This window comes from Hyaena hyaena, unplaced genomic scaffold (genome assembly GCF_003009895.1).
Source record: "Hyaena hyaena isolate Hyena2069 unplaced genomic scaffold, ASM300989v1 scaffold_9, whole genome shotgun sequence".
Taxonomy (NCBI): domain Eukaryota; kingdom Metazoa; phylum Chordata; class Mammalia; order Carnivora; family Hyaenidae; genus Hyaena; species Hyaena hyaena.
The window spans coordinates 2752472-2779797 of record NW_024080641.1 but is presented as its reverse complement, the minus strand read 5'-3'; the positions used below and the strand labels follow the sequence as shown (position 1 = coordinate 2779797).

The following is a 27326-nucleotide window of genomic DNA, read 5'->3' as shown; positions in this document are numbered from 1 at the left end:
TGTGATGGCAGTGAAGGTCATGACCGGTCAGATTTGGTTGTGGCCGTTTAGTGGTCAAGAACTCAGACTGTCCAGGGGCGCCTGGGTGGCTTAGTCGGTTAAGCGTCCGACTTTCGCTTTGGTCATGATCTCGCGGTTCGTGGGTTCGAGCCCCGCGTCGGGCTCTGTGCTGACAGCCAGCTCAGAGCCTGGAGCCTATTTCAGAGTCTGTGTCTCCCTCTCTCTCTGACCCTCCCCTGCTCATGCTGTCTCTCTCTCTCTCTCTCCTAGAAATAAATAAAAATATTTAAAAAAAAAAAAAAAAAAAGAACTCAGACTGTCTGGTTCTGGGTTGGAGGCTGATCATGACCCACATTTTGCCAAGCGCCCCCCTCTCCATCTGGGAAAGGAGGGTTGGGGGGGGAGTGCCCACCTCACTGAGCTCATTACGAACAACGACAACATGGATGGTATAATAACAACGTTAGACGATGGCTCTTGCGCACCCGCTGCAAGCCCTCAGCCTGGTGGAGCTCCAGATGTGTCACACTCCGCGTTTTGATCATCGTCTGATCAAGGATCAGGGGGGATCACATGCTATAAGCATAACCACTGCTTGTGCAGCATTTGCTCCAATATTCATACTTATACCGGCCGTGCATGTCCTGGCTCGCAATCTGGGACAGCGTGGAAGGCACTGAAGACGTGTCAGACTCCGCGCAGCCAGCACCAAGTAAGGCCCCCGACAGTGGCTGCTGTCCTTAATTAACACAGCCGTGTCTTCACCCCAAAGGCTCTGGGGCCAGGCTGTTTCAGAGCCCCGAATTCTTTCAGGTTCCGGGAATGCGGTGCGGAACGTCGCACAACATGCACACTCCCCATTCCAGGCTCAGACTCCAGAGGAGTCACATTTCATGGACAAATTCTGGCCCTCCCCAGGAGCCCCTTAACGGTTTTGGTCAGGTTTCGCTACCCAAAGAGTCAGGAAGACGTTTGCATCTGGCGGAGTGCTCCTGAGTGTGGGAATTGCAAATGGGAATTTTATGGGCCTTTCTGGCTCCTTAAAGAATAGTTTTTATTCCATCCTACTGACGTGTACAGACGGGAACGAGGCCCGAGAAAGTGAGCCCCAGGTTGTCCAGTGAAGCCCAGCGGACGCTGGGACTCCAACCCGGGTCCAGCCACTTCCAGATGGAGCGCTCTGTCTGATCTTGCGGCACCAAGTGCCCTTTGCTTCAGCCCCGCCCGAGCCAGCCCCTCGTTAACCTCTGCTCTTCCCTTCCCTTCCCACCCTCCCCGGCCTCCAGCTCCATGTGCAAGAAGCTTCTGGCAACCACTTGAGCCCAGAGCCCACGCAGCCGGCCCCCAGCGTGGACCTAGACTTCCTGGAAGATGCAATCCTGGGCTCGCCGGCGGCGGGGGGCGGCGGCGGGGGAGGCGGGGGCGCCGACCAGCCGTGTGACATCCTCCAGCAGAGCCTCCAAGAGGCCAACATCACCGAGCAGACCCTCGAGGCCGAGGCCGAGCTGGACCTGGGCCCCTTCCAGCTGCCCACCCTGCAGCCCGCTGACGGCGGGGCGGGCCCGGCAGGGGCGGGCGGCGCCGCGGCCGTGGCTCCTGGGCCCCAGGCCCTGTTCCCGGGCGGCACCGACCTGCTGGGGCTGCAGGCCCCGCCCGCCGTGCTGACCCACCAGGCCCTGGTGCCGCCCCAGGACGTGGTCAACAAGGCCCTGAGCGTCCAGCCCTTCCTCCAGCCGGTGGGCCTGGGCAATGTGACCCTCCAGCCCATCCCGGGCCTCCAGGGCCTGCCCAATGGCAGCCCCGGGGGCGCCGCGGCGGCCACGCTGGGCCTGGCGCCCATCCAGGTGGTGGGCCAGCCGGTCATGGCGCTCAACCCGCCCACGTCCCAGCTCCTGGCCAAGCAGGTGCCCGTCAGCGGCTACCTGGCCTCGGCGGCCGGCCCCTCGGAGCCAGTGACCCTGGCGTCGGCTGGTGTCTCGCCGCAGGGGGCCGGCCTGGTCATTCAGAAGAACCTCCCCACCGCCGTGGCCACCACGCTCAACGGGAACTCGGTCTTCGCAGGGGCGGGGGCTGCTACCGCCGCGGCCGGCGCGGCGCCCTCGGTGGCCCCCGGCCTCGGCACGTCGCCGCTGGTCCCCGCGCCCAATGTGATCCTGCATCGCACGCCCACGCCCATCCAGCCCAAGCCAGCCGGCGTGCTGCCCCCCAAGCTCTACCAGCTGACCCCCAAGCCGTTCGCCCCCGCCGGCACCACGCTCACCATCCAGGGCGAGGCGGGGGGCCTCCCGCAGCAGCCCAAGGCGCCCCAGAACCTGACTTTCATGGCGGCGGGCAAGGCCGGCCAGAACGTGGTGCTGTCCGGCTTCCCCGCGCCGGCCCTGCAGGCCAACGTCTTCAAGCAGCCCCCCGCCACCACGACGGGGGCGGCCGCGCCTCAGCCGCCCGGGGCCTTGAGCAAGCCCATGAGCGTCCACCTGCTGAACCAGGGCAGCAGCATCGTCATCCCCGCCCAGCACATGCTGCCGGGCCAGAACCAGTTCCTGCTGCCGGGGGCGCCGGCCGTCCAGCTGCCCCAGACACTGTCGGCCCTGCCCACCAACGTGGGTGGCCAGATCCTGGCGGCCGCGGCCCCCCACGCGGGCGGACAGCTCATCGCAAACCCCATCCTCACCAACCAGAACCTGGCGGGCCCGCTGAGCCTGGGCCCCGTGCTGGCCCCCCACTCGGGCGCCCACAGCGCCGCCCACATCCTCTCGGCCGCCCCCATCCAGGTGGGCCAGCCGGCGCTCTTCCAGATGCCCGTGTCGCTGGCCGCCGGCAGCCTGCCCACGCAGAGCCAGCCGGCACCCGCGGGCCCCGCGGCCACCACCGTCCTCCAGGGGGTCACCCTGCCCCCCAGCGCCGTGGCCATGCTCAACGCCCCCGACGGGCTGGTGCAGCCGGCCGCCCCAGCCGCCACCGGGGAGGCGGCGCCCGTCCTGGCTGTGCAGACGGCCCCCCAGGCGCCCCCCGCCGCCAGCACGCCGCTGCCTTTGGGCCTCCAGCAGCCGCAGGCGCAGCAGCCCCCCCCACAGGCCCCCACCCCTCAGGCCGCCGCCCCGCCTCAGGCCACCACCCCCCAGCCCAGCCCGGGCCTGGCGTCCAGCCCAGAGAAGATCGTCCTGGGACAGCCACCTTCTGCAGCCACCACGGCCATCCTCACTCAGGACTCCCTGCAGATGTTCCTGCCTCAGGTAACCGGGGCGGGGCGGGCGGGGGGTGTGGCGCGGAGGGGGTTGTGGCCAGGGCGGGGCTGGTGAGGGAGTGGCACGGAGAGGGCGTGGTCAGGGAGGGGAGGGGCGGGACGGGGGAGTGGCGCGGAGAGGGGTGTGGCCAGGGCGGGGCTGGTGAGGGAGTGGCGCTGAGAGGGCGTGGTCGGGGCGCGGAGAGGGGTGTGGCCAGGGCGGGGCAGGAGAGGGCGTGGTCAGGGTGGGGAGGGGGCGGGACTGGGGGTGTGGCGGGGGACAGGGGGCACTGGGACCAGAGCTGCAGGTGTGTGCAGTGCAGGCAGTGACTGGGAGGGGGGCGTCTGGAGGGGCTTGGGAGGCCCCGCTCCCGGTGATGCGTGCGTCCCCGAGGGGACAGCCAGAGGGTGACGGGGACCTACTGAAAGACAAGGAGGGAGACCGGCTAGCTGACAGACTGCTGTCCTGCTGGAGGGTGTGAGAATCACAGACAGAGCCGGGCCAGGTACAGACAGACAGGTGGGCAGACAGAGGTGAAGCCGGAGGCCTGATGGGGCCTGAGTGAGACGAACGGCTGGGGTAGCGGCTTCCCTGGTGCCCGGACCCGGGGCTTCTAGCTGCCCCGGCCTCTCAGTGCCCCCGCGCCCCGTCCCCACCACCCCCCCTGCTCTGGAGCACTGGGGAGGCCGGGGTCTTGGGGTCGGGAGGCTGCAGGGGGCCGAGGGGTGGCCTTCTGACCTTGTGCGGGCCACCCGTTTCAGGAGAGGAGCCAGCAGCCCCTCTCTGCAGACGGCCCCCACCTCTCCGTGCCCGCCTCGGTCATAGTCAGCGCCCCGCCTCCCGCCCAAGGCCCAGCCCCGACCACCCCCACCGCCAAAGGAGCTGGCCTCGGCCCTCAGGCCCCCGACAGCCAGGCTTCCCCGGCGCCGGCCCCCCAGGTAGACAAACCCCAGCAGCCTCTGCCCCAGCTCAGACCGAGCCTTGCCCTGCGACCCCCTCCTTCCCGCACCCCTCTCCTCTCCTCGCTCTGGCTGCCCTGCCTGCCTCTCTGTCTTGCTGGCTTGGGAAAGGTGTTCCTTTGCTCCCCAGAATGTTCCTGAAAGTCTCTTGGCAGCCATGGACTCCTAGGACCAGAGCCAGGCCCCCCCACACACTGTAGGCAGGGACACAGATGGGGTGCACACGGCAGGCGATCGCCCCTTAGAGTTACCATTTTCCTGTCTGGATGGATGAGTAACACATTCAGAACCTTCGTATCTCAAAAGATAACCAGAGGCCTAACTGAAAAGCCCTTTCTCCTGGAGTCTTTTCTTCACACTTTTCACAAAAACGATAGCACACTCAGCAGGCTGGTTTGCACATTCTGTCGTTCAAACGCTCATCTTGGAGATTTTGCTTCGTTCTTTCACAGACTGCACCGTTCTCTGCCGAGCAGATGTGCGGGTGTTCATTTAACCGGTCCCTGTTGCCAAGCAGCTAGGTCCCTTCCAGCCTTTAGCCATTATGAACAAAGCTGCAAAGAATGACCATCTCTGTGTCACTTTGTGGGGCAGGTTCTTAGAAAGGGAAGTGCAGGGTCTGTCACAGACCATTTGCACTTGCGGTTGTGACAGATGCTGCCAGATTGCCCTCTGTGGAGTATAAATTGGTGCACCCTTTAACAGCAGTGTGCTGTCCATGCCTGCTGGTTGCTCCTCAGCCTCAGCAGTGTACTGAGCTTGACCAGTCTGGCAGGTGAAAAGTAGTTCCTTGTCTTGTTTCAGTTTGCATGTCTTTTACTGAGAATGAGATTGAGCAGGTGTTCGTAGGTTTAGAGCCATTTGTGTTTTCTGTGTAATTGGCTGCTCGTACGCCTTGCCATTTAAAATCTGGACTCTTGGTCGTTTTCTTGTTGATTTGTAGCAACTCTTTACATATTGGGAAAATTGGCCATTGTCTCGTGTGAGTCATAAGCACATGAGAGTGCTTTTATAGGGTGGATGTTGTACTTATCCAGAAAGGACTCGTGGATGGGTAGATTAGGAGAGGCAAAGGAGAAGGCCACAACATAGGCAAGGTGACGGTGGCAGAAAACAACATGTGCTTTGGTCTTAAACAGCCACCATTTCTCTCTCAGGGTCTGCTATTTGCCACATGACCATAAGCAACCAGTTGTTTCTTTCCTTAAACAGATACTGGGGGGAAGAGGGCGCTTAATACGTGCCTGGCCTTGTGCTGACTGAGGAAACCCCTGGACCTGCCGAACCATGATGTTTCCTTGTGGAAAATGGGGATAATAGTTTCTTACAGGCCTATTAGGAGTAAACGAGTTAACATGTGCTTAGCACAGTGGAAGCACGCGGTAAATATTCATTATTGTCAGTATTTTTTTTTTTTAATTGTTACTGCGGGGTAGAGCAGGATTGGGTCCAGAGTCACGGGCTAGGACACGAGGCCAAGATGGCATCAGGCCATGTCTACATCAAGAGGAGAAGCAGAGTGGGGGAGGGGACAAGAAGCCAGGAGCCGCCTGGCCTGGCCACAACCCAAGTTGGAAGGAGGGCTTCTGGAGCGGGCCAGATGCGGGCCTTCTAGCAAGCAGCTGCTCCGGCCGAGCCTTCCATGGTCTGCTGTTCCGGGGGTTATAGAATCTCCCCCAGGCGCCGTGGGTGTGAGCCGGGCCACAGCACATCTGAGGTGACCCATTGTTCCAGTACCCAGTACTGACGAGGTTCTTAGCAGGCAGGGCTTTTCATTTCTTAATGTTTATTTTTGAAAGAGAGAGAGAGAGCACAGCAGAGGAGGGGCAGAGAGGGAGACCCAGAATCCAAAGCAGGCTCCAGGCTCGGAGCTGTCAGCACAGAGCCTGACACGGGGCTCGAACCCACGAACCGCAAGAACATGACCTGAGCCAAAGCCAGACGCTCAACCGACTGAACCCCCCAGCGCCCTGGGACCTTGTAGTTTTAGAACTGAGACCATCCCGGGGAAACCAGGACACGTTGGGGCACCTGCTTACTCCCCACGACCTTCCCCAGCCACGCCGTCTCAAGCCGTAGCCGGCACCCTCCAGGCCAGCCCTCCCTGGCCCTTGCCTCGTTCACGTCTCTCCGTGGCACTCGCCACCGTGTGGCCGGCTGTCTGGTGTCCTGGTTTGCCCTGCTCTCGCCACACTGTGAGCTCCATGAGGACAGAGAGTTTTGTCCATCGTCTCCCTGCCGTGTCCCCAGTGCCTGGTGCACCGTGGACACTCATGGAGCATGTACTGAATAAATCAACGGAGGAAACCATTTACGGAAGAGATGGAGCACATGTACGAGTACCTGGCCTGTGCCGGCTCTGTGCCGGTGGAATCAAAGGGAGAGAACGTTCTCGTAGGAGATGCGGTTCGGCCGCAGGTAAACAGCTTGCTAGAGGAAAGCGTTGAAGGTAGCAGGGTGCCCGTGAAGAGACAGGCGAGGGCCCTGCCCTAGGGGGGGTGAGCAGGAATAGCCTCTGGGAGGAGAACGTATTTAAGCCAAGGCCGGAAAAAGGAGAAGGTATGTGGAAATAGCATGTGCAAAGGCCCTGTGGCAAGGGTGAACTTGGGATGTCAAGGAACGAAAAGTAGGCTGGAAGAGGGGTAGAGTGAGATAGGGTCAGAGAGGGTGGCAGTGCCTTGTGGGCCAATATGAGTTTGGCCCTGGCAACCGCTGGAGAGCTTGCATTTGGGGCATGGCATTGTCTGATTATATGACTTTCAGTGATCCTAATGGCTTCCATTGGAAGGCAGTTTCGTGGGCACTATGAATGGAGGTCCAGAGATCAGAGGTCATGCGAGAAGGTGACGGTGCTTCAAAGTGATCACGATGATGACAGAGGGAAGTAGAAGGATGCAGGGGAACAGTTTGGAGCTTGCTTAAGGATTAGAGGCAGGAGGAGGTGGCCATTATGGTCATAACTTCATGGATGCCAGCGTTTCTGTTACTGTAAAGCCTTGGATTGTGAGCAGCTTGTTCGGCAGTGTCTCTCGCAGACATTTGGGTTTGCAAACATTTCTAATAAATTCTAACTCGATAAACGAGCGAGGTCTTGCAACACGGGTCATCCGTGACACTGAACATCACATGTCACAACTGACCCAATGGTTCTTAAAATTCGCCTTGGTAGACGAGTGCTTTGGATTATGAGTGTGTTTCCGGAATGAACTGTGCTCGCACACCAAGGTTCAGCTGTATTTCCCCGAGCCGTCCTGAACAGTTTACAAGCTTATCTCCTTTAAACCTCCACCAGGTAGGTGGTATTATTATCCCCATTTTACAGGTGAGGAAACAGAGGCACAGAGCGATTCAAACCCTAATGGTTTGTTGCCAGAAACACCTGAGGGATTGGGAAAGCCAGGCCCGAGTGTGAAGTCCAGCTCTGCTGAGCATCAGGCACTCTGAGGCATAGTTTACTTGTCTGTAAAATGGGCACGCGGCCACCGGCCTCACGGGGCGGGGGTGGGGGGGCCTGCACAGCGCGGGCTCTCAATGAGCAGATACGTGTCATTAGCAGTATCAGTAGGAACAAAGCCTGTGGCCGACCTTTGAGAAGAAAGGTCAGCGTATGCAGGTGGCTTGCAGAAGAGCCAATTCCTAGGCACACACGCGGGTCCGCACAGAGTAGGCTGGGTGCGACTTCTGTGCCTACGAGAGCGCATGGCACGGTGGAAGGTTCTCGACGAATGTTTGCTGGGTGAGCAGGTAGCTGGGTGGGTGGGCGGATGGACCAGTGGACGGGCGGCAGGTGGACGGACTGAAGAATACAGGCACGCAGAAACCTCAGCCGTGTCCCTGCTCACGGACGGGTCTGTGCATGTGCGCGCGTGCGCCAGCCGCTCCCAGGCCAGGCCGCCGTTGTCAGGGGTTCATTTATGCAGCCCGCATTCCCCAGGCACCTGCTTCGTGCCCAGCCTTTCGCAGGGAGGTGCAGGCGAGGCAGCCCTGGCCCTGCCCTTGGTGGGGCCCTGACTGTATCTTCAGGGAGGGAACACTGACCACCCTGCTCAGGGAGCTCAGGGCCTCCTGTGTCGTGTTTATAGTAGGCTTAAAAAAAAAAAAGCCATGACCTTTGTTGCTGTTATTCAAAGAGTGTTACTTGGACATGGTTTAAAAAATTCATTTTGGGGCCCCTGGGGAGTTCAGTCGGTTTGGGCGTCCAAGTTCGGCTCAGGTCATGATCTCGTAGTCTATGAGTTCGAGCCCCACGTCGGGCTCTGTGCTGACAGCTCGGAGCCTGAAGCCTGTTTCACATTCTATGTCTCCCTCTCTCTCTGCCCCTCCCCTGCTCGTGCTCTTTCTCTCTCTCTCTCTCTCAAAAATAAACATTTTTTAAAAATTCAGTTTAGGGGCGCCTGGGTGGCTTAGTCGGTTAAGCGTCCGACTTTCACTTAGGTCATGATCTCGTGGTTCGTGGGTTCGAGCCCCGCGTCGGGCTCTGTGCTGACTGCCAGCTCAGAGCCTGGAGCCTGTTTCAGTCTGTGACTCCCTCTCTCTCTGACCCTCCCCTGCTCACGCTCTCTCTCTCTCTCTCTCTCTCCCCTAGAAATAAATAAAACATTTTTAAAAAAATTCAGTTTATAGGGCACCTGGGGGTGAGCGTCTGACTCATGGTTTCGGCCCAGGTCACGATGTCATAGGTTGTGAGTTCAAGCCCCGTGCCAGGCTCTGTGCTGACAGTGCAGAGCCTGCTTGGGATTCTCTCTCTCTGCCCCTTCCCTGCTTGCACTGTCTCTCTTTCAAAATAAATAAACTTAAAAATATATATACAGTTTGAAAACAAAAAAGGGTGTACGGTTAATTCGAGTGAGTCTTCCTTTTCGTGGCATTTCCGGCCCTGGCCCCACATGGACACCCACCCTTGTCAGTTTCTTTGTAGAGTGCCATTTTGTGCCATCATAGCGCAGCCCCGCAGACGTTTGGGGCCGAGTCGTTCTTTGTTGTGGGGCCGTCCCGTGCGTTGTAACACACACGTACGTCCCCGGCCTCCACTCACGTGTTGCCGGGAACACCCCGTCTGCAGTTAGGAGACCTTCAGAGATTGTCATGTGTCGCATGGGGACAGAAGCACCTGGGTTGGGAGCCACCGCCCTGTACACCTGTTAGTCCCCCTCGTCATCTGAACTGGGACCCAGGTCAATGGGACAGCCCGTGTGTGCCCCTGTGGGCACACTTTCCCCTTGTGTTTACACACACAAACGCACCACCCTGCTCTTCTGTATCTTGCTTTGCTCATTCAGCGATATCTCTTAGACCCGTGACTTGCAGACTTTTCTTTTTAATGTTTTATTTCTGAGAGAGAGAGAGGCAGTATGAGCAGGGGAGGGTCAGAGAGAGGGGGAGACACAGAATCCGAAGCAGCTGTCAGCACAGAGCTTGATGCAGGGCTCAAACTCACAAACCGGGAGATCATGACCTGAGCTTAAACCGAGTCAGACGCTCAACCGACTGAGCCACCGAGGTGTCCCCTTGAAGATTTTATTTTTAAGTAATCTCCGCACCCAACTTGGGGCTCGAACTCACAACCCCGATATCAAGAGTCACACGCTCTATGGGCTGAGCCAGCCGGGAGTCCCTCCTCTGTTCCTTATAAATGCTGGTCACAACCCACCAAAATGACCAGAACCATTACTAATGGGCACTCGGTGTGGTTTGAGAACCACTGTCCCGCAGAACAGCTATGGGACAGTCGTCACGCATGGGAACTCTGGAACCCCCACTCTACTTACAGGCTCTGTGACCTGATTTCTCTGTGCCTCAGTTTCCTTCCCTGCAAAACGAGGGTGACGATCAGAGCATCTAGGTCACGAGGTTGTTGTGAGGAATAAGCTTATACATAGTAAGATGCTTGAACGGCAAAAGGCGTGTTGAAATTGCCACAGGGCAAAAGAAGACAGACAGACACTCTGTAAAAGGCCACTAGTGACCATTTTGGGCCTTGCTGCCTCTGTCACAGCCCCAAAGCAGCCGTAGACCACACGTAAATGAGTGAGCGCAGCCGTGTTCCAATAAAACTTTATTTATGAACACTGAAATCTGAATTTCCTATCATTGTCGCCAGTCACAAAATATCCTCCTTCTGGTTTCTTTTCCACCGTCTAAAAATATATAAAAACCTTCTTCTTAGCTTGTGGGCCGTACGAAATGATAGGCCAGGCTGCCCGAGTTGGCCCGTAGGCTGCAGGGTCCTGTAGTCTTACTATTTTTCGTGAGATGGACACGTTGTGATTCATTGATGGCTTCCCCCTTGGAGAGAGCACTGAAGGTGGGTTCCTGTGCATGTTAGCAAATGACACTCCTGTAAATATGCTGGCACCCAGGCTGTGCATGTCGGCGGGAAGATACCCACAGGGTAGATTTCTAGAAATAGAACTTCTAGATCAGGGCACCTCTGTGCTTCCCTAGCATTTGATGGAAAGCGTTGACTCGGTCGTGCCTTTGTGGGTTTCTCCCTGGGAATGCCGTCTCCATTTGGGCAGTAGGACTCTTGGTGACAGTCCACTCGTGTGGTAGTTTTTTAAAACATGACTGTAAAATTCCTTTCTTGGCGATTTAGAGAATTTCTAAAACACAGAAAAGAACAAAGAAGAAAAATAAATCCGTGCAGGGGGCCGCCGGTAACATTGCGGGGGGGGGGTTGTGAAGTTTTCTTTCAGCCTAATTTTCCCCCCCAATCCATTTAAAACATTTTTAATTTGGGGACGACTGGGCGGCTCAATCTGTTAAGCATCTGATTAGGTCGTGATCTCAGGTCGTGATCAGGTCGTGATCTCATGGTTTCTGTGAGTTCGAGTCCTGCGTCGGGCTCTGCGCCATGGGCCCAGAGCTTGCTTGGGATTCTCTCTCTGCCTCTCTTTTTCTCTGCCCCTCCCCTGCTCACCGTCTCTCTCTCTCTCTCTGAAAAAATAAACTAAAAAAATAAATTAAAACTTTTTTTTCTAAGTTTTAGAATTAGGTATTCTGTTCACGTGGCTCAGTCATCAGAGAGCAGTTCTTGGAGTTTCAAAGCCCCTCCCCAGGCCTACCTTCTCAGCCCACCGGCCCTCCAGGAATCCACAATTCCTTGTCCGTTGTATAGATGTCCAGTGTTTCGAGCGTGTGCGTGTCAATGTGGATTTACGTTTCCCTCCCATGTCTGACCGCCCAGAAGGTAGCACATTCTAGGCTGTCTTGGCAGTGTTCAGAGAGTTCCCTCGACCCCTTGTTACAGCTGGGAAGTACTGCTCCATGGGGATGCACAGTCATTCCCTCTCCAGTCAGTGCTGTGTAGATCGATGCACACTAGCCAAGTCCAGGCTTTGCCCTGCCCCCCCGCCCCCTCCCCCACAGCTGTAATAAACAACTTATCACCTGCTCACTTCCCACAAGCGCACGTGCATCTGTCAGGTCACTTCTGGGCAGCCTGTTGGCTGGATCAAAGCAGACAATTTGCACAGCTACCGCATTGCATTGCTCTCGAGTTGGGGCAGTCGTGCCACTTGAGTGCCTCAAGGTCAATGCCGGGGAGTGTCTTTATGAGATGCGCCTCATTCCTAACGGGATGAGTGATAATGGTTCCAGAGGGTGCTTGCGGTGTGCATTTCTCGTTGCAAATGACGTTGAGCATCTTTGGAAATAGACAAACCTCTGTGTTTCCTCTTCCGTGCGCTGTCTGATCATGGCCTTTGCCGCTTTTTCTCCCCGGTTGGTTGTGATTTCTGCAGGCTGATTATAGATGCTAGGAATTGAGAGGGTTCCCCCCAGTGTATCATTTGGTTTTTTGACTCTGTTGGGAAGAGGGAGGAGGGCGCTGTTGGGTCTGTATTTTTAATGAGTAGGTGATGAGTTTTTAACATTGTTATTTTAAAACGTTTAAAAATGATTTGAAACATATAGCAACATTGTAGGAACTATACAGGGAACCCACGGCTGTCCTTTGCTCTTCAACAGGATATATTAGTTATCTACTGCTGTGTAACAAATTAGCCCCCCACACTTAGCGGCTTTAAACAATAAGTATTAACTTATCTCCCATAGTTTGTGAGGATTGGGAATCTGGAAGCAGCTTAGCTGTAGGCTGCTGGCTCACGGCCTCTCACAAGGGTCAGTTAGGGCTGGAGTTATCTAAAGGCTTGTCGGGGCAGGAGACTACGCTTCTGAGGGGTGCACTTACGTGCGTGCCAGCCAACGGCCTCAGCTCCTCCCTTCGCAGCCCTCTCCAAAGGGCGCCTTAAAACACACTCCAAAGCTGGCTTCCCCCAAAGTAAATGATCCACGAGAGAGAGTCCTAGAATGAAAGCCATGGTCTTTTCTAGAACTGCCTCTTGGGCGCAGTGTATTCCCATTTCCACCAAATCTGTTGGTCACAGAGACTAACCCTGCCACAAGACCCAAGGTGGGAGGAGACCAAATAATGAGGAGGCACCGCTGGCTGTCGCCCCGATGTACCCACCAGAAATGCATTGCCGTATTACTCTCTATCCTCCCTTCTCTTGTCTCCGCCTTTGAGAACAAGAGCGTTCTCTTCCTTGATAGCAGAGTTAGCAAATGCAGCAAACCGAGCATTGAGACGGTGCCGTTATCCACGCTGTGTGATCTCACGTAGCCAGCTGTCCAGCGATCACGTAATGCGTTACTCTTACTTCCCTAGCTTGCTGGCCGTTGTCTGGCCGCCTGGCCCGGCCCCCGGAAGCGTGGGTTTCAGGGCTGGTGTGGAGCAGCCGGCTTCCTGCCCAACTTCCTTGGCTTCTTACCTGCTTTGGCCGCGTGGGTTGTTCCCCCATGTTCTCTATTGTAAATACTCCCACGGTGCGTAGCCCCGTGAGCAAGTTCCTGAATGGTTCCCTCCTATCACAGATTCCTAGAGGGCGGATTACCGAGCCCAAGGTCGTGACCCTTTCAAAGCCCCTAGACCAGAGGGCCTGTCTGGGGGACAACCTCACCAGCCCCTTATGAGAGCTGAGGGCCTCTCTGATCTCTTCTTAGAGCTCACAAGCTGTTGGGGAGGTGTGGATTGATTGGTTTGGGGTGGGGGGGCTTGTTTTGAATTGTGGGAAGTTACTGAGGGGCAGCCTTGGAAGGGTCCGGGGCATTGGAGGCTTATAATAAGTTGTAGCCTTGAAATCATGAGTCGGCCCACACTGGGGGCTCAAAGCAAAGAGCCCCATCTTTGGAGCATGGCAGCACGGGTGACCTTGGGCAGGTCCCCTGAGCCCTTTGGGCCTGAATCCTTCAACTTGGAAGTCACAGGACAGGGGTGAGGCAGGGGGACGTGGGACCAGCCATTTCAGCTCTCTGACCTCGGTTTCCCATGTATGAAATGGTTTCAGTGTTTTTTCTGCTTTCAGGGACCATACATAATGGGTGCAGGTGGCCGTCCATACATGCGTCACTGTGGGCTGTCACCAGGGTGTGGATCCCGTGACAGTGGAGGGGGGCCAGCCCGGTGTCAGGCACACAGCTGGTACTCAGGGGTCAGACGGGCTCCCCAAGGTCATGATTCTGGGGGGTGGGGGAGGACAGTTCAGAGGTGCTCTGTCTGAGGTGTGTTTTAGGCCAGGTCACCGTGTGTGTGTGTAACAGACCAGCACCTGGCCCATGCGTGCAAGTCTGATAGGCACAAACCTACACGCACACGTGCATGTGCCCACACCCGCAAGCTCAGTGGCACCCAGGTGGGCCTGCAGCCGCGGCCGCACAGCCACACGGAGGCAGAGGCCGCGGACACTTAGAGGGCCCATGAGTCAAGGCCAATGTCCAGTGGGCCCTGACTGTGACCCCCAGTTGCCACCCCCATCCTGGGCCCTCCGGGCCCCCCAGCCCCCCATCTGTGCCGGTGTCCACGTTCCTGGGTTAGCTGGACAGTCAGGCCCCTCGGGGCTGGCGGCTGGGATGCCGCCCCTATCCGGCCGCCTCCCTCCCCTCTGCTGCTCTGCTCGCGCTCCCTGGCCCCCCTGCCTCCCCGCTGGGCAGCTGGTGTGGTGCCCCCCACCCCCCACCCCCCGCCACTGATGCCACTGCTTTCTCCGCTGCTGTCCCCAAACCCTGCAGAGCTCACCTGTGGGGGGGGGAGGGGGGAGGGGGCCTGCAGGGAGGGGGTGAGATCAGAGGAAAGGTAGGGGGTGAGGTGGGGGCGGGTGGAGGGGTGGAGCAGGGCGTGAAGATAAGCCGTGCCCAGTCCCTTCTCTCAAGACAAGGGGCGGCTAAGGAGGAGGTGTTTTGGTGGGAGTGGCCGGGGTGCCCAGTATGGGGGCAACGGGACCCAAGGTTGGTTCTGACCCCCGCCCCCTCCCCTCTCCCTCCCTCCCCCTGGCCAGATCCCGGCAGCGGCTCCACTCAAGGGCCCAGGCCCCTCCTCGTCCCCGTCACTACCTCACCAGGCCCCTCTGGGAGACAGCCCCCACCTGCCCTCCCCACACCCCGCCAGGCCCCCCTCCCGCCCGCCCTCCCGCCCCCACTCCCGCCCGCCCTCCCAGCCCCAGAGCCTGTCCCGCCCGCCCTCAGAGCCCACCCTGCACCCCTGCCCCCCACCCCAGGCACCCCCGACCCTGCCTGGCATCTTCGTCATCCAGAACCAGCTGGGGGTGCCCCCACCTGCCAGCGCCCCGGCCCCCACTGCCCCCGGCCCCCCTCAGCCACCCCTGCGCCCCCCTTCCCAGCCCCCAGAGGGGCCGCTGCCCCCGACCCCCCACCTCCCGCCCGCCTCCACCTCGTCTGTCGTGGCCTCCACGGACGCGTCCACCAGGCTGCCGGCCCCGACGCCGCCCGACTTCCAGCTGCAGTTCCCGCCCGGCCAGGGGCCCCACAAGTCCCCCACGCCCCCTCCGACCCTCCACCTGGTCCCTGAGCCCGCAGCGCCCCCCCCACCGCCTCCTCGGACCTTCCAGATGGTGACCGCCCCCTTCCCGGCGCTGCCCCAGCCGAAGGCTCTTCTCGAGAGATTTCACCAGGTAATCGGAGGCAGGGACCAGCCCCACCACCCAGCCCACGAGCCCTGCCCTCCCCGCACCGTCCGACGGGGAGACCGTCCCCAGCCCTGGCACTTGGCCGCTGCCCCCCCGGGGTGCGCCCCCTACCCCTCAATCACCTGTCCCCCCTCCTCAGGTGCCGTCCGGAATTATCCTCCAGAACAAGGCCGGGGGGGCTCCCGCCGCCCCACAGACCTCCGCCAGCCTGGGGCCCCTCGCCAGCCCCACCGCCTCTGTGCTGGTCAGTGGGCAGGCCCCATCCGGGACTCCCACCGCCCCCAGCCATCCCCCTGCCCCGGCACCCATGGCCACCACAGGTAGGGGAGAGGTAGCCCCCGCAGGAGAAGGGGGGGGCCCGAAGGTGGGTGGGCAGGAGGAGAGCAGCGGGCTGGGACAGAGCTGTCACCCGGACCTCACAGGGCAGGGAAGGTGGAGGAGGAAGGGCTGTCTGCCCCCGATCCGAGGCGGTACTCAGTTCAGGGCCACCGAGGCCCGTGGGCACAGGATTGGGGGGTCACATTGTGGAGGGGCCTGTGTGCCGGTGACCCCTGAGCCCGGTCTGCCCCACCCCCACCCCCAGGCCTCCCTCCTCTGCTTCCTGCCGAGAGCAAAGCTTTTGCCAGCAACCTCCCAAGCCTGAGTGTGACCAGGGCCGCTGCGGCTGGGCCAGGGAAGTCTTCGGGGCTGCAGGTACGGGGCCACCAGAGCGGGGGGAGGGCCAAACCAGGGTCACCAGGGAACGGGGAGAGGAGGCCAACCGACAGGTGCCTGGGGGGCACCTGTGAGACAGCAAGACCCACAGACATTGAGACCCAGGAGCTATGACTCGGGTGGGTCACTGGGGGCGGGAGTGGGAGAGGTTGAGGCTGGAGGAAGAGGGAAGGGTCCGGAGAGCCCAGACTGGAGAGGGCAGAGCAGTGTGGGGGAGACTGAGGCAGAGACCGTCTGCAGGGAGTGGGGGAGGGGGGAGGGGGAAGACAAGAACACAGTCGGTGGAGGGACCAGGATGCTGGGGTCTGAGAGAGCCTCCGAGGCCAAGTCACCGCCGGTGGTGGAGGGAAGTTGGGGGGATGGGATCTGGGGCCGGGAACAGAAGGAGAGCCATGCCGGTCAGGGGGGCCAGACTCTGGGCAGTCAGCAGAGTCGGGTGGAGGTCCATACTCGGGTGGAGGCGGGAGAGGGGGCGGAGGGAGCCAGGCAGGTCTGGCGTGAAGGGCAGCACGTCCCGCAGCTGGGGGGCTCGGGGGGGAGAGGGATGAGCCCAATCATCTTTGCCGCAGGCCAGGCCGGGTGGAAAGGAGGTGAGGTGAGGGTATCTGTGGTGATAGCTCTCACTCGCCTCCCTCCCCCTGCAGTACGAGAGCAAATTGAGTGGTCTGAAGAAACCCCCCCCACTTCAGCCCAGCAAAGAAGCTTGGTGAGTTGCAGTGCCGCGCCCCTTCCCCAGCCTTCCCGGGGGGCTTGGGAGCAGGGTGTGAGGACCACCCTTCGGAAGTGGGGTCGCACAGGCCCCACCTCTTGTTAGCTGTGTGGCGTGGGGCAATATAATTCCCCTCAAAGACCCTCAGTTTCCTCTCTAGAAACTGGGGTGGTGGCTGTAGTGATAATAGGGTGACAGGTGTGGATTCCTGGACGCTGCTAAGATGGGTGGGTGTTTGGGTGAATAGAAGGATGGGAGTCCAGGATGGTGCATAGATTATTGTGGTCTGCATGGTTGTTTGGACGGTATTTGGATGGATGGGTGTTGGGGTGGATGAATGGGGTGTGGATGGGAGTTGGGGCGGGTGAATGGGGTGTGGATGGGAGTTGGGGTGGGTGAATGGGGTGTGGATTGGTATTGGGGTGATTGAAAGGGGTGTGGATGGGTGTTGGGGTGGATGAATGGGGTGTGGATGGGTGTTGGGGTGATTGAAAAGGGTGTGGATGGGTGTTGGTGGGTGAATGGGGTGTGGATGGGAGTTGGGGTGGGTGAATGGGGTGTGGATGGGTGTTGGGGTGGATGAATGGGGTCTGGGTGGGCGTTTGGGTGGATAGATGGATATTTGGATGGATGGGGTCTGGGTGGGCGATGGGCAGACGCTGGGTGCTCGCCTGCCTCCTCTCTTTCTGCCCTCCCACGACAAGTGTTTATCAAGTACCCACTCGATGCCCAGTGCTGTGCTGGATTCTGAAAACACCAGACAGGCTGACTTCCTGCCCCTGTGCTGTGCTGGTGCTGCTGGTCTCCAGCACAGGGTAGAGACGAGCATGTCTGGGGAGAGAGACAGTCACGCAGTAAAGAGACATAACCCACTGCTCGGAGCTGTGGTAGAAAACAGCCCTGGAGAGAACTGGATCTTACCTACTAACCTCCCACCCCCCCACCTTCCCAAGGTTGCTGTTGGGCCTGAGGCCGACTGGGGACGTACTGACCCCTGGTGGCAGGAGACGGTATAACAGGAGACCGTGGAGGCTGGGTTTCAAGCCCTGGCATCCGGCTCCCAGCTCTGCCTCTTCCCCGCTTTGTGTGTGGGAAGGTCACTATTGTGGGCCTCGATTCCCTCGTCTATAGAATGGGGATAGCGATAGCACCTACTCCCTTAGGCTGTTGCCGAAGTCCGTGAGACAGAACGAGCTTGTTCGCACACATGAGGACATTTCCCGGGCATTGGGTGGCCCGGGGCTCAGGGTCGGGATCCGATTTCTCCCGGCCTCACCACCAGCTCTGTGCGTGTGCGTGTGTGCGTGTGTGCGCGTGCGTGGTGTCTCTCCCCGCCCCCCAGCTTCCTGGAACATTTGCACAAACATCAGGGCTCCGTCCTGCACCCTGACTACAAGACAGCCTTCCCCTCCTTCGAGGATGCCCTGCATCGCCTCCTGCCCTACCACGTCTACCAGGGTGCCCTCCCCTCTCCCAACGACTACCACAAAGGTGAGCCCCCCCCCCTCCCACCCCGGGACTCTCCCTACCTGGTCTCTAGCGTGGGGAGGGGCATAGGAAGGATCAGGGTAAGCCCCGCCCCCCAGCGTCCGTGAGTCTGGACCTCGTCTCTTCTTCCGCAGTGGATGAGGAGTTCGAGACGGTCTCCACGCAGCTGCTGAAACGCACCCAGGCCATGCTCAATAAATACCGCCTTCTGCTCCTGGAGGAGTCCCGGGTAGGGTGCTGTCCCCCTTGCTGCCCGGGAGACACCCCCCCCCCCTTTCCCCTTGCCCCCTCGGGGCAAGGTGGAGGGAGGGAAGGAGGCTGGTGGTCAGATCCCAAGAAGGACAGTTTGGAATCTGCTCCTGTGCTTCTGCGGGTGTGCACGTGCCCCCCCTCTCCTGGCTGCTTCCCTGGCCCATTCTCTCCTCTTCTCCCCACCCGCCCCCCTTAGAGGGTGAGCCCCTCGGCGGAGATGGTAATGATCGACCGAATGTTCATCCAGGAGGAGAAGACCACCCTTGCCTTGGACAAACAACTGGCCAAGGAGAAGCCCGGTGAGCGGGGAGGGGAGGGGAAGGGAGGGAGGAAGAGAGGTGTCTCCAACTGGTGCCCCTACAGTGGAGTTACACTGGGGGCGAAGAGGGGTGTGTGGTCTTACCTTCCTCCACCACTAGGGGACACCCGAGCCCGCCTTCCCGCAGGGCCTCTGAGACCAGAGAGAAAGGAGTTCATTTCCTTCATCACCGGGTGTCAGTTTCACTCCCTCCTGGCAGAGACGGCCGCCCTCCCCACCCCACCCCCCGCCACAGTCGGGGGACTTGGGAGGGGCCGAGGGGTGGTGGCCAGCGTGTGTCCTGAGGGTCTAACGAGTCCAGGCCTCAGCCCCACGGGCTGGCGGATGGTGGATGCTGCCGGCGCACAGGCTCCCCTCCGCCAGGCTCTGCGCGGGCGCCTCGTGCCTTCGCTCTAACCCCGCGGGGCTTCTCGGCCCCCTGGTTTTGCAGACGAGTACGTGTCTTCCTCGCGCTCTCTCGGCCTCCCCATCGCTGCCTCTTCGGAGGGACATCGGCCGCCTGGGCACGGCCCGCCGCCGTCCTCAGTGTCCGGGGCCCCCGCCCAGCCCCCGCTGCACCTGCCCACGAAGCTGGTGATTCGGCACGGTGGCGCGGGGGGCCCCCCTTCCGTGACCTGGGCCCGGGCGTCCTCCTCCCTGTCCTCCTCCTCCTCCTCCTCCTCCTCCTCCTCTTCCGCCGCCTCCTCCCTGGACGCAGACGAGGACGGCCCGATGCCCTCCCGCAACCGGCCGCCCATCAAGACCTACGAGGCGCGGAGCCGCATTGGCCTGAAGCTCAAGATCAAGCAGGAAGCCGGGCTCAGCAAGGTCGTCCACAACACGGCCCTGGACCCGGTGCACCAGCCCCCGCCGCCCGCCGCCCTCAAGGCAGCGGAGCCCCCGCCCCGGCCGCCGCCGCCGCCGCCCCCGGCCGCCGGCCAGATGAACGGCACCGTGGACCACCCGCCGCCCGCGGCCGGCGACCGCAAGCTGGCGGCCCCGGCCCCGCACTGCCCGCGGCTGCCCCTCCGGAAGACGTACCGCGAGAACGTGGAGGCCCTGGGCGGCGGGGCGGGGGAGGGGGCCGCGAGCGGCAGGGCCCGGGGCGGCAGCCCCGCGCCGCTGCCCGCCAAAGTGGACGAGGCCACCAGCGGGCTCATCCGCGAGCTGGCCGCCGTGGAGGACGAGCTGTACCAGCGCGTCCTGAAGGGGGCGCCGCCGGAGCCCGCGGCCGGCGGCGGGCAGGGGAGCGGCAGCCGCGACCCCGGCTGGGAGGCGCCCGCCGCCAAGCGGCGCAAGTCCGAGTCGCCCGACGTGGACCAGGCCAGCTTCTCGAGCGACAGCCCGCAGGACGACACGCTCACGGAGCACCTGCAGAGCGCCATCGACAGCATCCTGAACCTCCAGCAGGCGCCGGGCCGGACACCCGCGCCCGCCTACCCGCACGCCGCCCCGACGGCCGTCACGCCCGCCTCCCCGCCGCCGCTGCACAGGCCGGAGGCCTACCCGCCCTCCAGTCACAACGGTGGCCTCGGCACCAGGACGTTGAACAGATAACACCGGGCCGGTCCTCCCTTCCCTCTCCCGCCCCCACCCCCACCCCCACCCCCTTCTGCGCAGACGCCGGGGGGCAGCTGGGCGTCCGACCTCAGCCTCCTGGGGGACACGAGCCGGGGATCCCCTGACACTTTTTCTTGCCTAAGTTATTTGAGTCACAAAGGCCTCCTCCCCCACTGCCTGCGCCAGCCGGGGTGTTGGGTGGGGGTGGGGGGTTGAGGGGAGGGGGCTGTAATGTAAAATGCCCCCCCCCGCCCAAGGTGGGGGTGATCCCGGTGTGTCGTCATTTCCTATTTCTTCCCGCTTCCTGCCACACTCCGCCCCACCGCTGGGGGAGGGGGGACGCGTGTGTGTTTGCCAGGGATGCAGGTACCCTGGTCGTTCCCACTGTTTACACGCGTGTCCCCGCGCTGGGCTTGTCCGTGTGGCCTCACAGACCCACGCGCCGAGGGCGCCCCGAGCCGGGAGGTTCCCTGCCAGCCTCGCTCAGCCTCTCCCTAGCGCCCCCACAGGCTGTAAGAGGAACCGCAGGGCAGGGCGGGCGTCAGCCAGCGTCCCCGACCCCCATCTCGGAGGGCTGTGCCCCTGGGCACCGTGTCACATCCTTGTGTGTGCGTCCAGCTCCGTGTCCTGTGTCCCCCCCGTGTGTGTGCTCGAGTGAGCAAGAGAGAGAGAGAGAGATTTCGAACCCTCCCGTCCCTCGACTTAAAATCCCAGCAAACCTCCAAAACAGGAAACCGGGGTCTTCCTCCCACCCCTCCACCCCCCCACCCCCCGCTTCCCCAGCCAGTCTTCCCTCTGTTCTTCCTGCCGCCAGCCACCCGCGCCAGATTTTGAAATCTCGGAGACAAAACTAGTACTGTAAAATAAATTTTTTTTACTGTATTTATTGTGTATAACGATTTTTTTAAAGGAGAATTCTGTACATTTAGAACTCTTGTAAATTAAAAACTGATCCTTTTTTTAAAACTGTACTGACTCCGTCTCGGCCCCATTGCTTTTGGGTCTTCGTGGGTTGGGGGCGTTGTTGGAAGTCTAGGGGTCGGGTCCAAACAGGAGTGGGGACGGGGATTGTGAGGGCTCAATTCTACATGTGTTTGTTGAATGCCTCTTGGGTGCCAGGCTCTCCGTTCCAGGCACAGGGGTGCAGCGGAGCAGGAGAGACAGAAGCCCCTACCTGGGGGAGCCGACTTAGTGGAGAAGGCAGATGGAAAGCAGTTCAACCAAACTCGGGTGATTCTTATCATCCCCCCATAAAGTTACAGGTCCCGCAAATGCAGAATTCGCGAATACTGAACTGCCGCTCCTGGAGGAAATAGGGGTTCGCTGCTACAAACCTCTGCAACATTTTTGTAAGCTTCTTGGTACATAACCTCGTGTTATGTGTCTTTCTGTAAAGACACGATTAACACACATTGTTGATCCGTCCGCATGGGGCTCATGGCCAGCAACGCTGTATAACTCGGGCCTGAAGGAAGCTTGTCTAACACCTGTACCTGCTGCATAAGGCACATCCCAGCCTTCTTGCGCTTAGGGACGCTGGACAGCACCACCAGGGCGCCTTGGACAGTGACATCACCGACGGAAACACAGAAATGTGAAAACCCGGGCACTAAACAGAACTTGAAAAGGCTGCTTGTCAGTATGAGAGCTGAAAGCAACCTCAGCCGGGAACATGCGTGCTGGATGACTCCACGCAGGTCTACAATTGTGCTGCGAGTTTGGGGGGGTCGGGGGTACAAATGAACTTTAACAAGCAGATGAATTCACAGATGGGGCACCCGGACATAATGAAGATTGCCGGTAAATGCGGGCAGTGTCGGCTGGAGAGAGGAAGAACAATCGAGCAGCACGTGCTAGTGTCCTGGGGCCACCATAACACATGGTACCACCAACTGGGTGGCTTAAAAGACCAGACATTTGTTCTTTTACATTCTGGAGGCCGGATGTCCCACGTCGAGGCCCCAGCAGCACCATGCCGCCTCTAGGGACTCCGTGTGAGGGCCCTTCCTTGACTTCCCGGTCGAGGGTGGTCCCACGTGTTCTAGCCTTGTGGCCATGTCCCTCCTTTTTCGACCTTGGTGTCTCCTAAAAGGAGCCCATATTGGATAATAGTCTCCCCTCCTCCAGTGTGGCCTCCACTTCGTTGGCTTACAGCTGCAAAGATCCTGTCTCCAAATAAGATCACGGTCACGGGTGCTGGGGGCTAGGACATCAGCATATCTTCCGGGGGGACACAGTTCGTAACACGGGATAGAGAAACAGATAAGGTTAGTCCTTTCCTCGGACGCCTTTGTGTGAATTAGAAAACAGCGTCCCTTTCTTCTGGGCCCTGAGGTGACTATTTTTGTTTTAATTTATTTTGAGAGAGCGGGAGAGCTAGGAGCAGAGACAAAGGGAGAGAGAATCCCAAGCAGCCTCTGCACTGTCAGCCCAGAGCCCCGTGTGGGGCTCGAACTCACAAACGGTGAGATCATGACCTGAGCCGAGATCAAGAGTCGGACGCTTAACTGACTGAGCCACCCGGGGGGCCCCTGGGCACTGAGTTCTGAAGCGCACGGTGTGAGCCGGATTCCAGCCCCCTCTGGTGGTTCAGTGAGTGAACGGGTGGTTCAGTGAGTGCTTTGTGCAGTGGACAACCTGTGGAACTACACGTTAGGACACTCGGGATCAGTAGGAAAGGAAAACGCCTTTGAGGAGGTGACATTTGAACAGAGATATACATGAAATGGTAGCGAGAGCGCCACAGTGAGATCTTGGGGGGGGGGGGGCGGGTGGGAAGCACCCAAGGCAGAAAGAGCTCTGAGGCCGGAGCGTGTCTGGACTGTTTAAGAGACTGCAAGGAGGCCCGCCCATGTGGCTGGACTCTTTGGAGGGTGAGAGAGGGAGAGAAGGAACGAGGGGGAGATCAGAGGGAACCCGGCGGGCCGATGGTGTAGAACCCTGTGCTTCGCAGTGATGGCGATGATTTCGCTGAGCCAGCGGTGAGCCAAGGGCAAGGTCCTAAGCTGAGGGCTGTGAGCCGACTTGGGTTTCCCGGGCGCCCTCTGGCGGCCGCGTGAGGAACAGACGGGGCGATTGCGGAAACGGAGCCCAGCCAGCGGGCGGCGGCGCGGTCCAGGCGTCCAGCACGCGCCCCGTTTCTCTGCAGGCCCTGGGGGGACTTATGAAAGGGGGGAGCTGATTTGTGGGGTCTCTGAAAGAGAGACGACCCCTCCCCCCGTCCTAGCTGTCTGTCTACTTCCCCACGTGCGAAATAATGCCCAGAAGAGCGCGTTTCTTAACATCCTTGGATCCGCGCCCGCTCCGGGGACCCCACGTGGCTGCGCCAAAAAGTTCGCGGGTGATTTCCGCGGAAATTCGGGAAAGTTGGCTGCCTGCAGCCCGATCACTGTTTCAAGCCCTCCACCCGGGATATTTCATCTGGTCCTCCCAGAGGCCCCAGTGTGGGGACTGGTACCCCATTTTACGGATGAAGAAATTGTGGCCCCGAGGGATGCCGTCATTGGCAGGCTGGGCTGCCCGCCAGGTGGTCTGGCTGCAAGCCCGCGACCTTGGCTCTGCACACTCGGCTTCCCAGGGAGCTGGGGGCCCTCAGCAAGGCCTTCCCAGGAGGACAGTGCAGGAGCCAGAGCCCCCCACCCGCTGGGGGAGGAGACCGAAACTGATCTCAGCTCCTGCCAAGTTAGCCCCAGGGACCACACTTCACTTGCTCACAGATCCCAGAAGGAGCCGAAGTTAATCTCGGTGGGGGGCCTGTGGCGTCTCCTTTCCTGCAGCTGAAGTATCTGGAAAAAGAGGCCCAGAACAGCTAGCTCAGGGTTCAGGTCACCCCGAAGCTCATCGCTAACTACCAGCCTGGCTGGCCTCCTTCTCCAACTGTTTGGGCTTTTTTTATGTAGTTGTGGTAAAACATGCATAATGTGAAATTTAGCATTTTAACCGTTTCTTTTCTTTTCTTTTTTTTTTTTTTTTGACGTTTATTTATTTTTGAGAGACAGAGCACAAGCAGGGGAGGGTCAGAGAGAGAGGGAGACACAGAATCTGAAGCAGGCTCCAGGCTTCGAGCTGTCAGCCCAGAGCCGGCCGCGGGGCTCGAACCCACGAACGGACTGAGCCACCCAGGCGCCGCGATTTTAACCGTTTCTAAGCACACTGTTCGGTGGCACTAAGTGCCTTCCCCTGGTGCAACCATCCCCTCAGACCCTGGAACTCTGTCCCTGTCAATCCCCAGCTCCCCCTGCCCCCTCTCCTCAAGCCCTGCAAACTACCCTTTCACTTTCTGTCTGGATGGCTCGGGCTGCTATTAGCCCCTCAGGGGTGGAGCCAACAGTATCTGATCTTCCGTGACTGGCTTATGACACTCGGCACAAGGTCGCCATGGTTCATGCTGTAGCGCGCGCCAGAATTTCTCCATCCGGTTTTAACGCGTGGGGAGGGAGAGAGCTAGGGGCAAAAAAAAAATTCTGAGCTTGTGCCTTGGGCAGAGGTCTCGCGAGGCTGCCCCGGACTCGAGATCAGGGAGAGAGGAGGACGAGGGAGCAGCCTTGGTTATTAGAGCTCGACGCATGCTTACTGGGGCAGGGAGTGTTAACTAGGCGCTTTTTCACCCCACTGACCCCCTTCTACAATTATGCCTCCAAATGCACGGAGTAAAACCCAGAGGATTACGAGGGGACCCATTATACTGAAATCCACCTAACAGGGTCTTTGAAGCCCCCCCCTCCCCCGATCCGTGACGCTGTTGCGAGGGCTGCCGTTAAGAGACACTAATTAGACCGAGCTACTGGTGGGTCTAGTCGGTGGTGAGTAAACAATTACTAGAAATCACGGGGCGCCTGGGTGGCTTAGTTGGTTAAGCGTCCGACTTTCGCTTAGGTCATGGTCTCGCGGTTCGTGGGTTCGAGCCCCGCGTCGGGCTCTGTGCTGACTGCCAGCTCGGAGCCTGGAGCCTGTTTCAGTCTGTGACTCCCTCTCTCTCTGACCCTCCCCTGCTCACGCTGTCTCTCTCTATCTCTCCTAGAAATAAATTAAAAAAAAACATTTAAAAAAACACAATTACTAGAAATCCCACACGACAACCTCTACGTGCTGCAAACGTCCACAGTCCCCTCCGTGGTGTGGGTCCGGGTCCGCGAAGGCACGCGCTTTCTTCCGGTCGTGGCTGACACACCGCGAAACCTCAGTGCAAGAGCCGGGGTCGTTTTCCTCTCCATGGCCAAGTTCTCAGCCCCTCCGGGATCTCATCCGAGCTCGCAGCAGGCTCAGAAGAACTATGGGGTCGCTTCTGCGGGGAAGGGAGATGACCCGTGTCGAGGTGTTTGAACAGGACCAGGCTTGTCGCAGTAAGAGCGTCAGTCACCGCTCCCTCCAGGCCTGGTTGGGTTTTTTTTTTAATGTTTGTTCATTTTTGAGAGAGAGAGGCAGAGCATGAACAGGGGAGGGGCAGAGAGAGAGGGAGACACAGAATCCCAAGCAGCTCCGGGCTCCGAGCTGTCAGCACGAGTAGTGAGATCATGACCTGAGCTGAAGTCAGACGCTTAGCCGACTGAGCCACCCAGGCGCCCATTCACCCATTTAAAGCGTACGATTCAGGGGCGCCTGGGTGGCTCAGTCAGTTGGTCACCTGACTCTTGATCTCGGCTCAGGGCATGATGTCACAGTTTGTGAGTTCGAGCTCCACATCGGGTAAGCTGGGGTCCCACTTTGGGTAAAAACATGAGCCTCACTTCTCTGTCTGTCTCTCTCTCTCTATATATATATCCATTCTCCCACCCCACCCCTCATGGGATTCTCTCTCTCTCTGCCCCTCGCTCACTTGCACGCTCTTTCTCTCTCTCTCAAAAAAAAAAAAAGAACATTTTTGCCACCCCAATTATGTACATTACCTACAACCGATTAAATATTTGCCCGAGTGCGCACTGGGTGCCAACACTAAACAAAACAGACACAAATCCCTGCTGACATTCATGTGCAGGGAGAGATTAGAAATAAGTCACCCTGAAAATAAGTAAACAAAAATAAAATTTCAAAAAGGAAAACTAACATCTCTATTCTGGTTGATGGTGCTCATGGCTGAGCCCCCAGGTGCCCCCCTCTGTGCTTTTTTATTTCACTCCTCTGGGACTCGGTTGTCTCATCTGGAAAATGGGGATAGCAATGCCCACTCCTCATAGGAAGTGCTCAGTAATAGTGAAAGATTAAGTCAGCAAGTATTTACTGAGTCCGTGTGGTGTTTCGGGACCTGTGCTGGCCTGGGGGCACAGCAGGAAGCCACCCAGTGCGAAATCCCTGTCCCTCGTGAGGCTTGTGTTCTTGCCTGGGAGCCGGTCTCTTAAGCAGAGAAATGTAGCCTGTGTAGAATGGGAGTAGAACTGTGGAGGAAATAACGCAATGATAATGGGTGGATGGTGGGGGCTGCATTAAGCAGGGAGCTCAGGGAGGGCTTCTCTGAGGAGGTGACATCTGAGCACAGATGCAAAGGAGGGGAGGGAGGGAGCTGTTAGGATCCCTGTGGGAAGAGCGGTTTGGATGGTGGGAACAGCAAGTGCAAAGGCCCTGAGGTTACATGGCTGTGGGTGTGTTTGAGGAACATCAAAGAAGCCAGCGTGGCTGGAATGGAGTGAGCCAGGGAGTGAACCAGGGGGTGAGGGCAGAGGGACGGGGCAGATTGCCAATGGTCTTCTGGGCCCCATTTAGGGCTTTTGGTTTTGCTTTGAGTTCTGTAGAGAGGAGGTGGGGTGGGGGTTGTGAGCGAGGAATTTCGTGAACTCAGTTAAGTTTTTAAATTATTATTGCTGGGGCACCTGAGTGGCTAAGTTGGTTAAGCGTCCAACTTCGGCTCGGGTCATGATCTCACGGTTGTGGGTTCGAGCCCCGCGTCGGGCTCTGTGCTGACAGCTAGTTCAGAGCCTGGAGCCTGTTTCAGAGTCTGTGTCTCCCTCTTTCTCTGACCCTCCCCTGCTCACACTGTCTCTCTCTCTCAGAAAGAAATAAAAATAAAACATTTGAAAATTTTTGTAAAAAATAAAATAAGTTATTACTGCTGCTGTTCTTTTATTAATGTTTAATTTATTTTTGAGAGAGGGCGCGCGCGAGCGGGGCAGGGGTAAGGAAGGAGGGACAGAGGATCCGAAGCAGGCT

The 27326-nt window shown here is 59.0% G+C and overlaps 1 protein-coding gene across 2 annotated transcripts in view; it reads left to right on the top strand.

Annotated features, from left to right (window-relative positions):
• The window catches only part of BICRA (BRD4 interacting chromatin remodeling complex associated protein), an 81816-nt gene extending 60659 nt beyond the window's left edge, over positions 1-21157 (top strand). For both annotated transcript variants that reach the window (XM_039245869.1, XM_039245879.1), the window contains exons 6-15: positions 1287-3233; positions 3986-4162; positions 14518-15150; positions 15305-15485; positions 15749-15858; positions 16524-16585; positions 17931-18079; positions 18211-18305; positions 18525-18627; positions 19078-21157. In XM_039245869.1, the coding sequence (XP_039101800.1) occupies positions 1287-3233; positions 3986-4162; positions 14518-15150; positions 15305-15485; positions 15749-15858; positions 16524-16585; positions 17931-18079; positions 18211-18305; positions 18525-18627; positions 19078-20183 (4563 nt within the window). In that variant the 3' untranslated portion in view covers positions 20184-21157. The remainder of the gene's footprint in view (positions 1-1286; positions 3234-3985; positions 4163-14517; positions 15151-15304; positions 15486-15748; positions 15859-16523; positions 16586-17930; positions 18080-18210; positions 18306-18524; positions 18628-19077) is intronic.
• The last annotated feature ends 6169 nt before the right edge of the window (positions 21158-27326 follow it).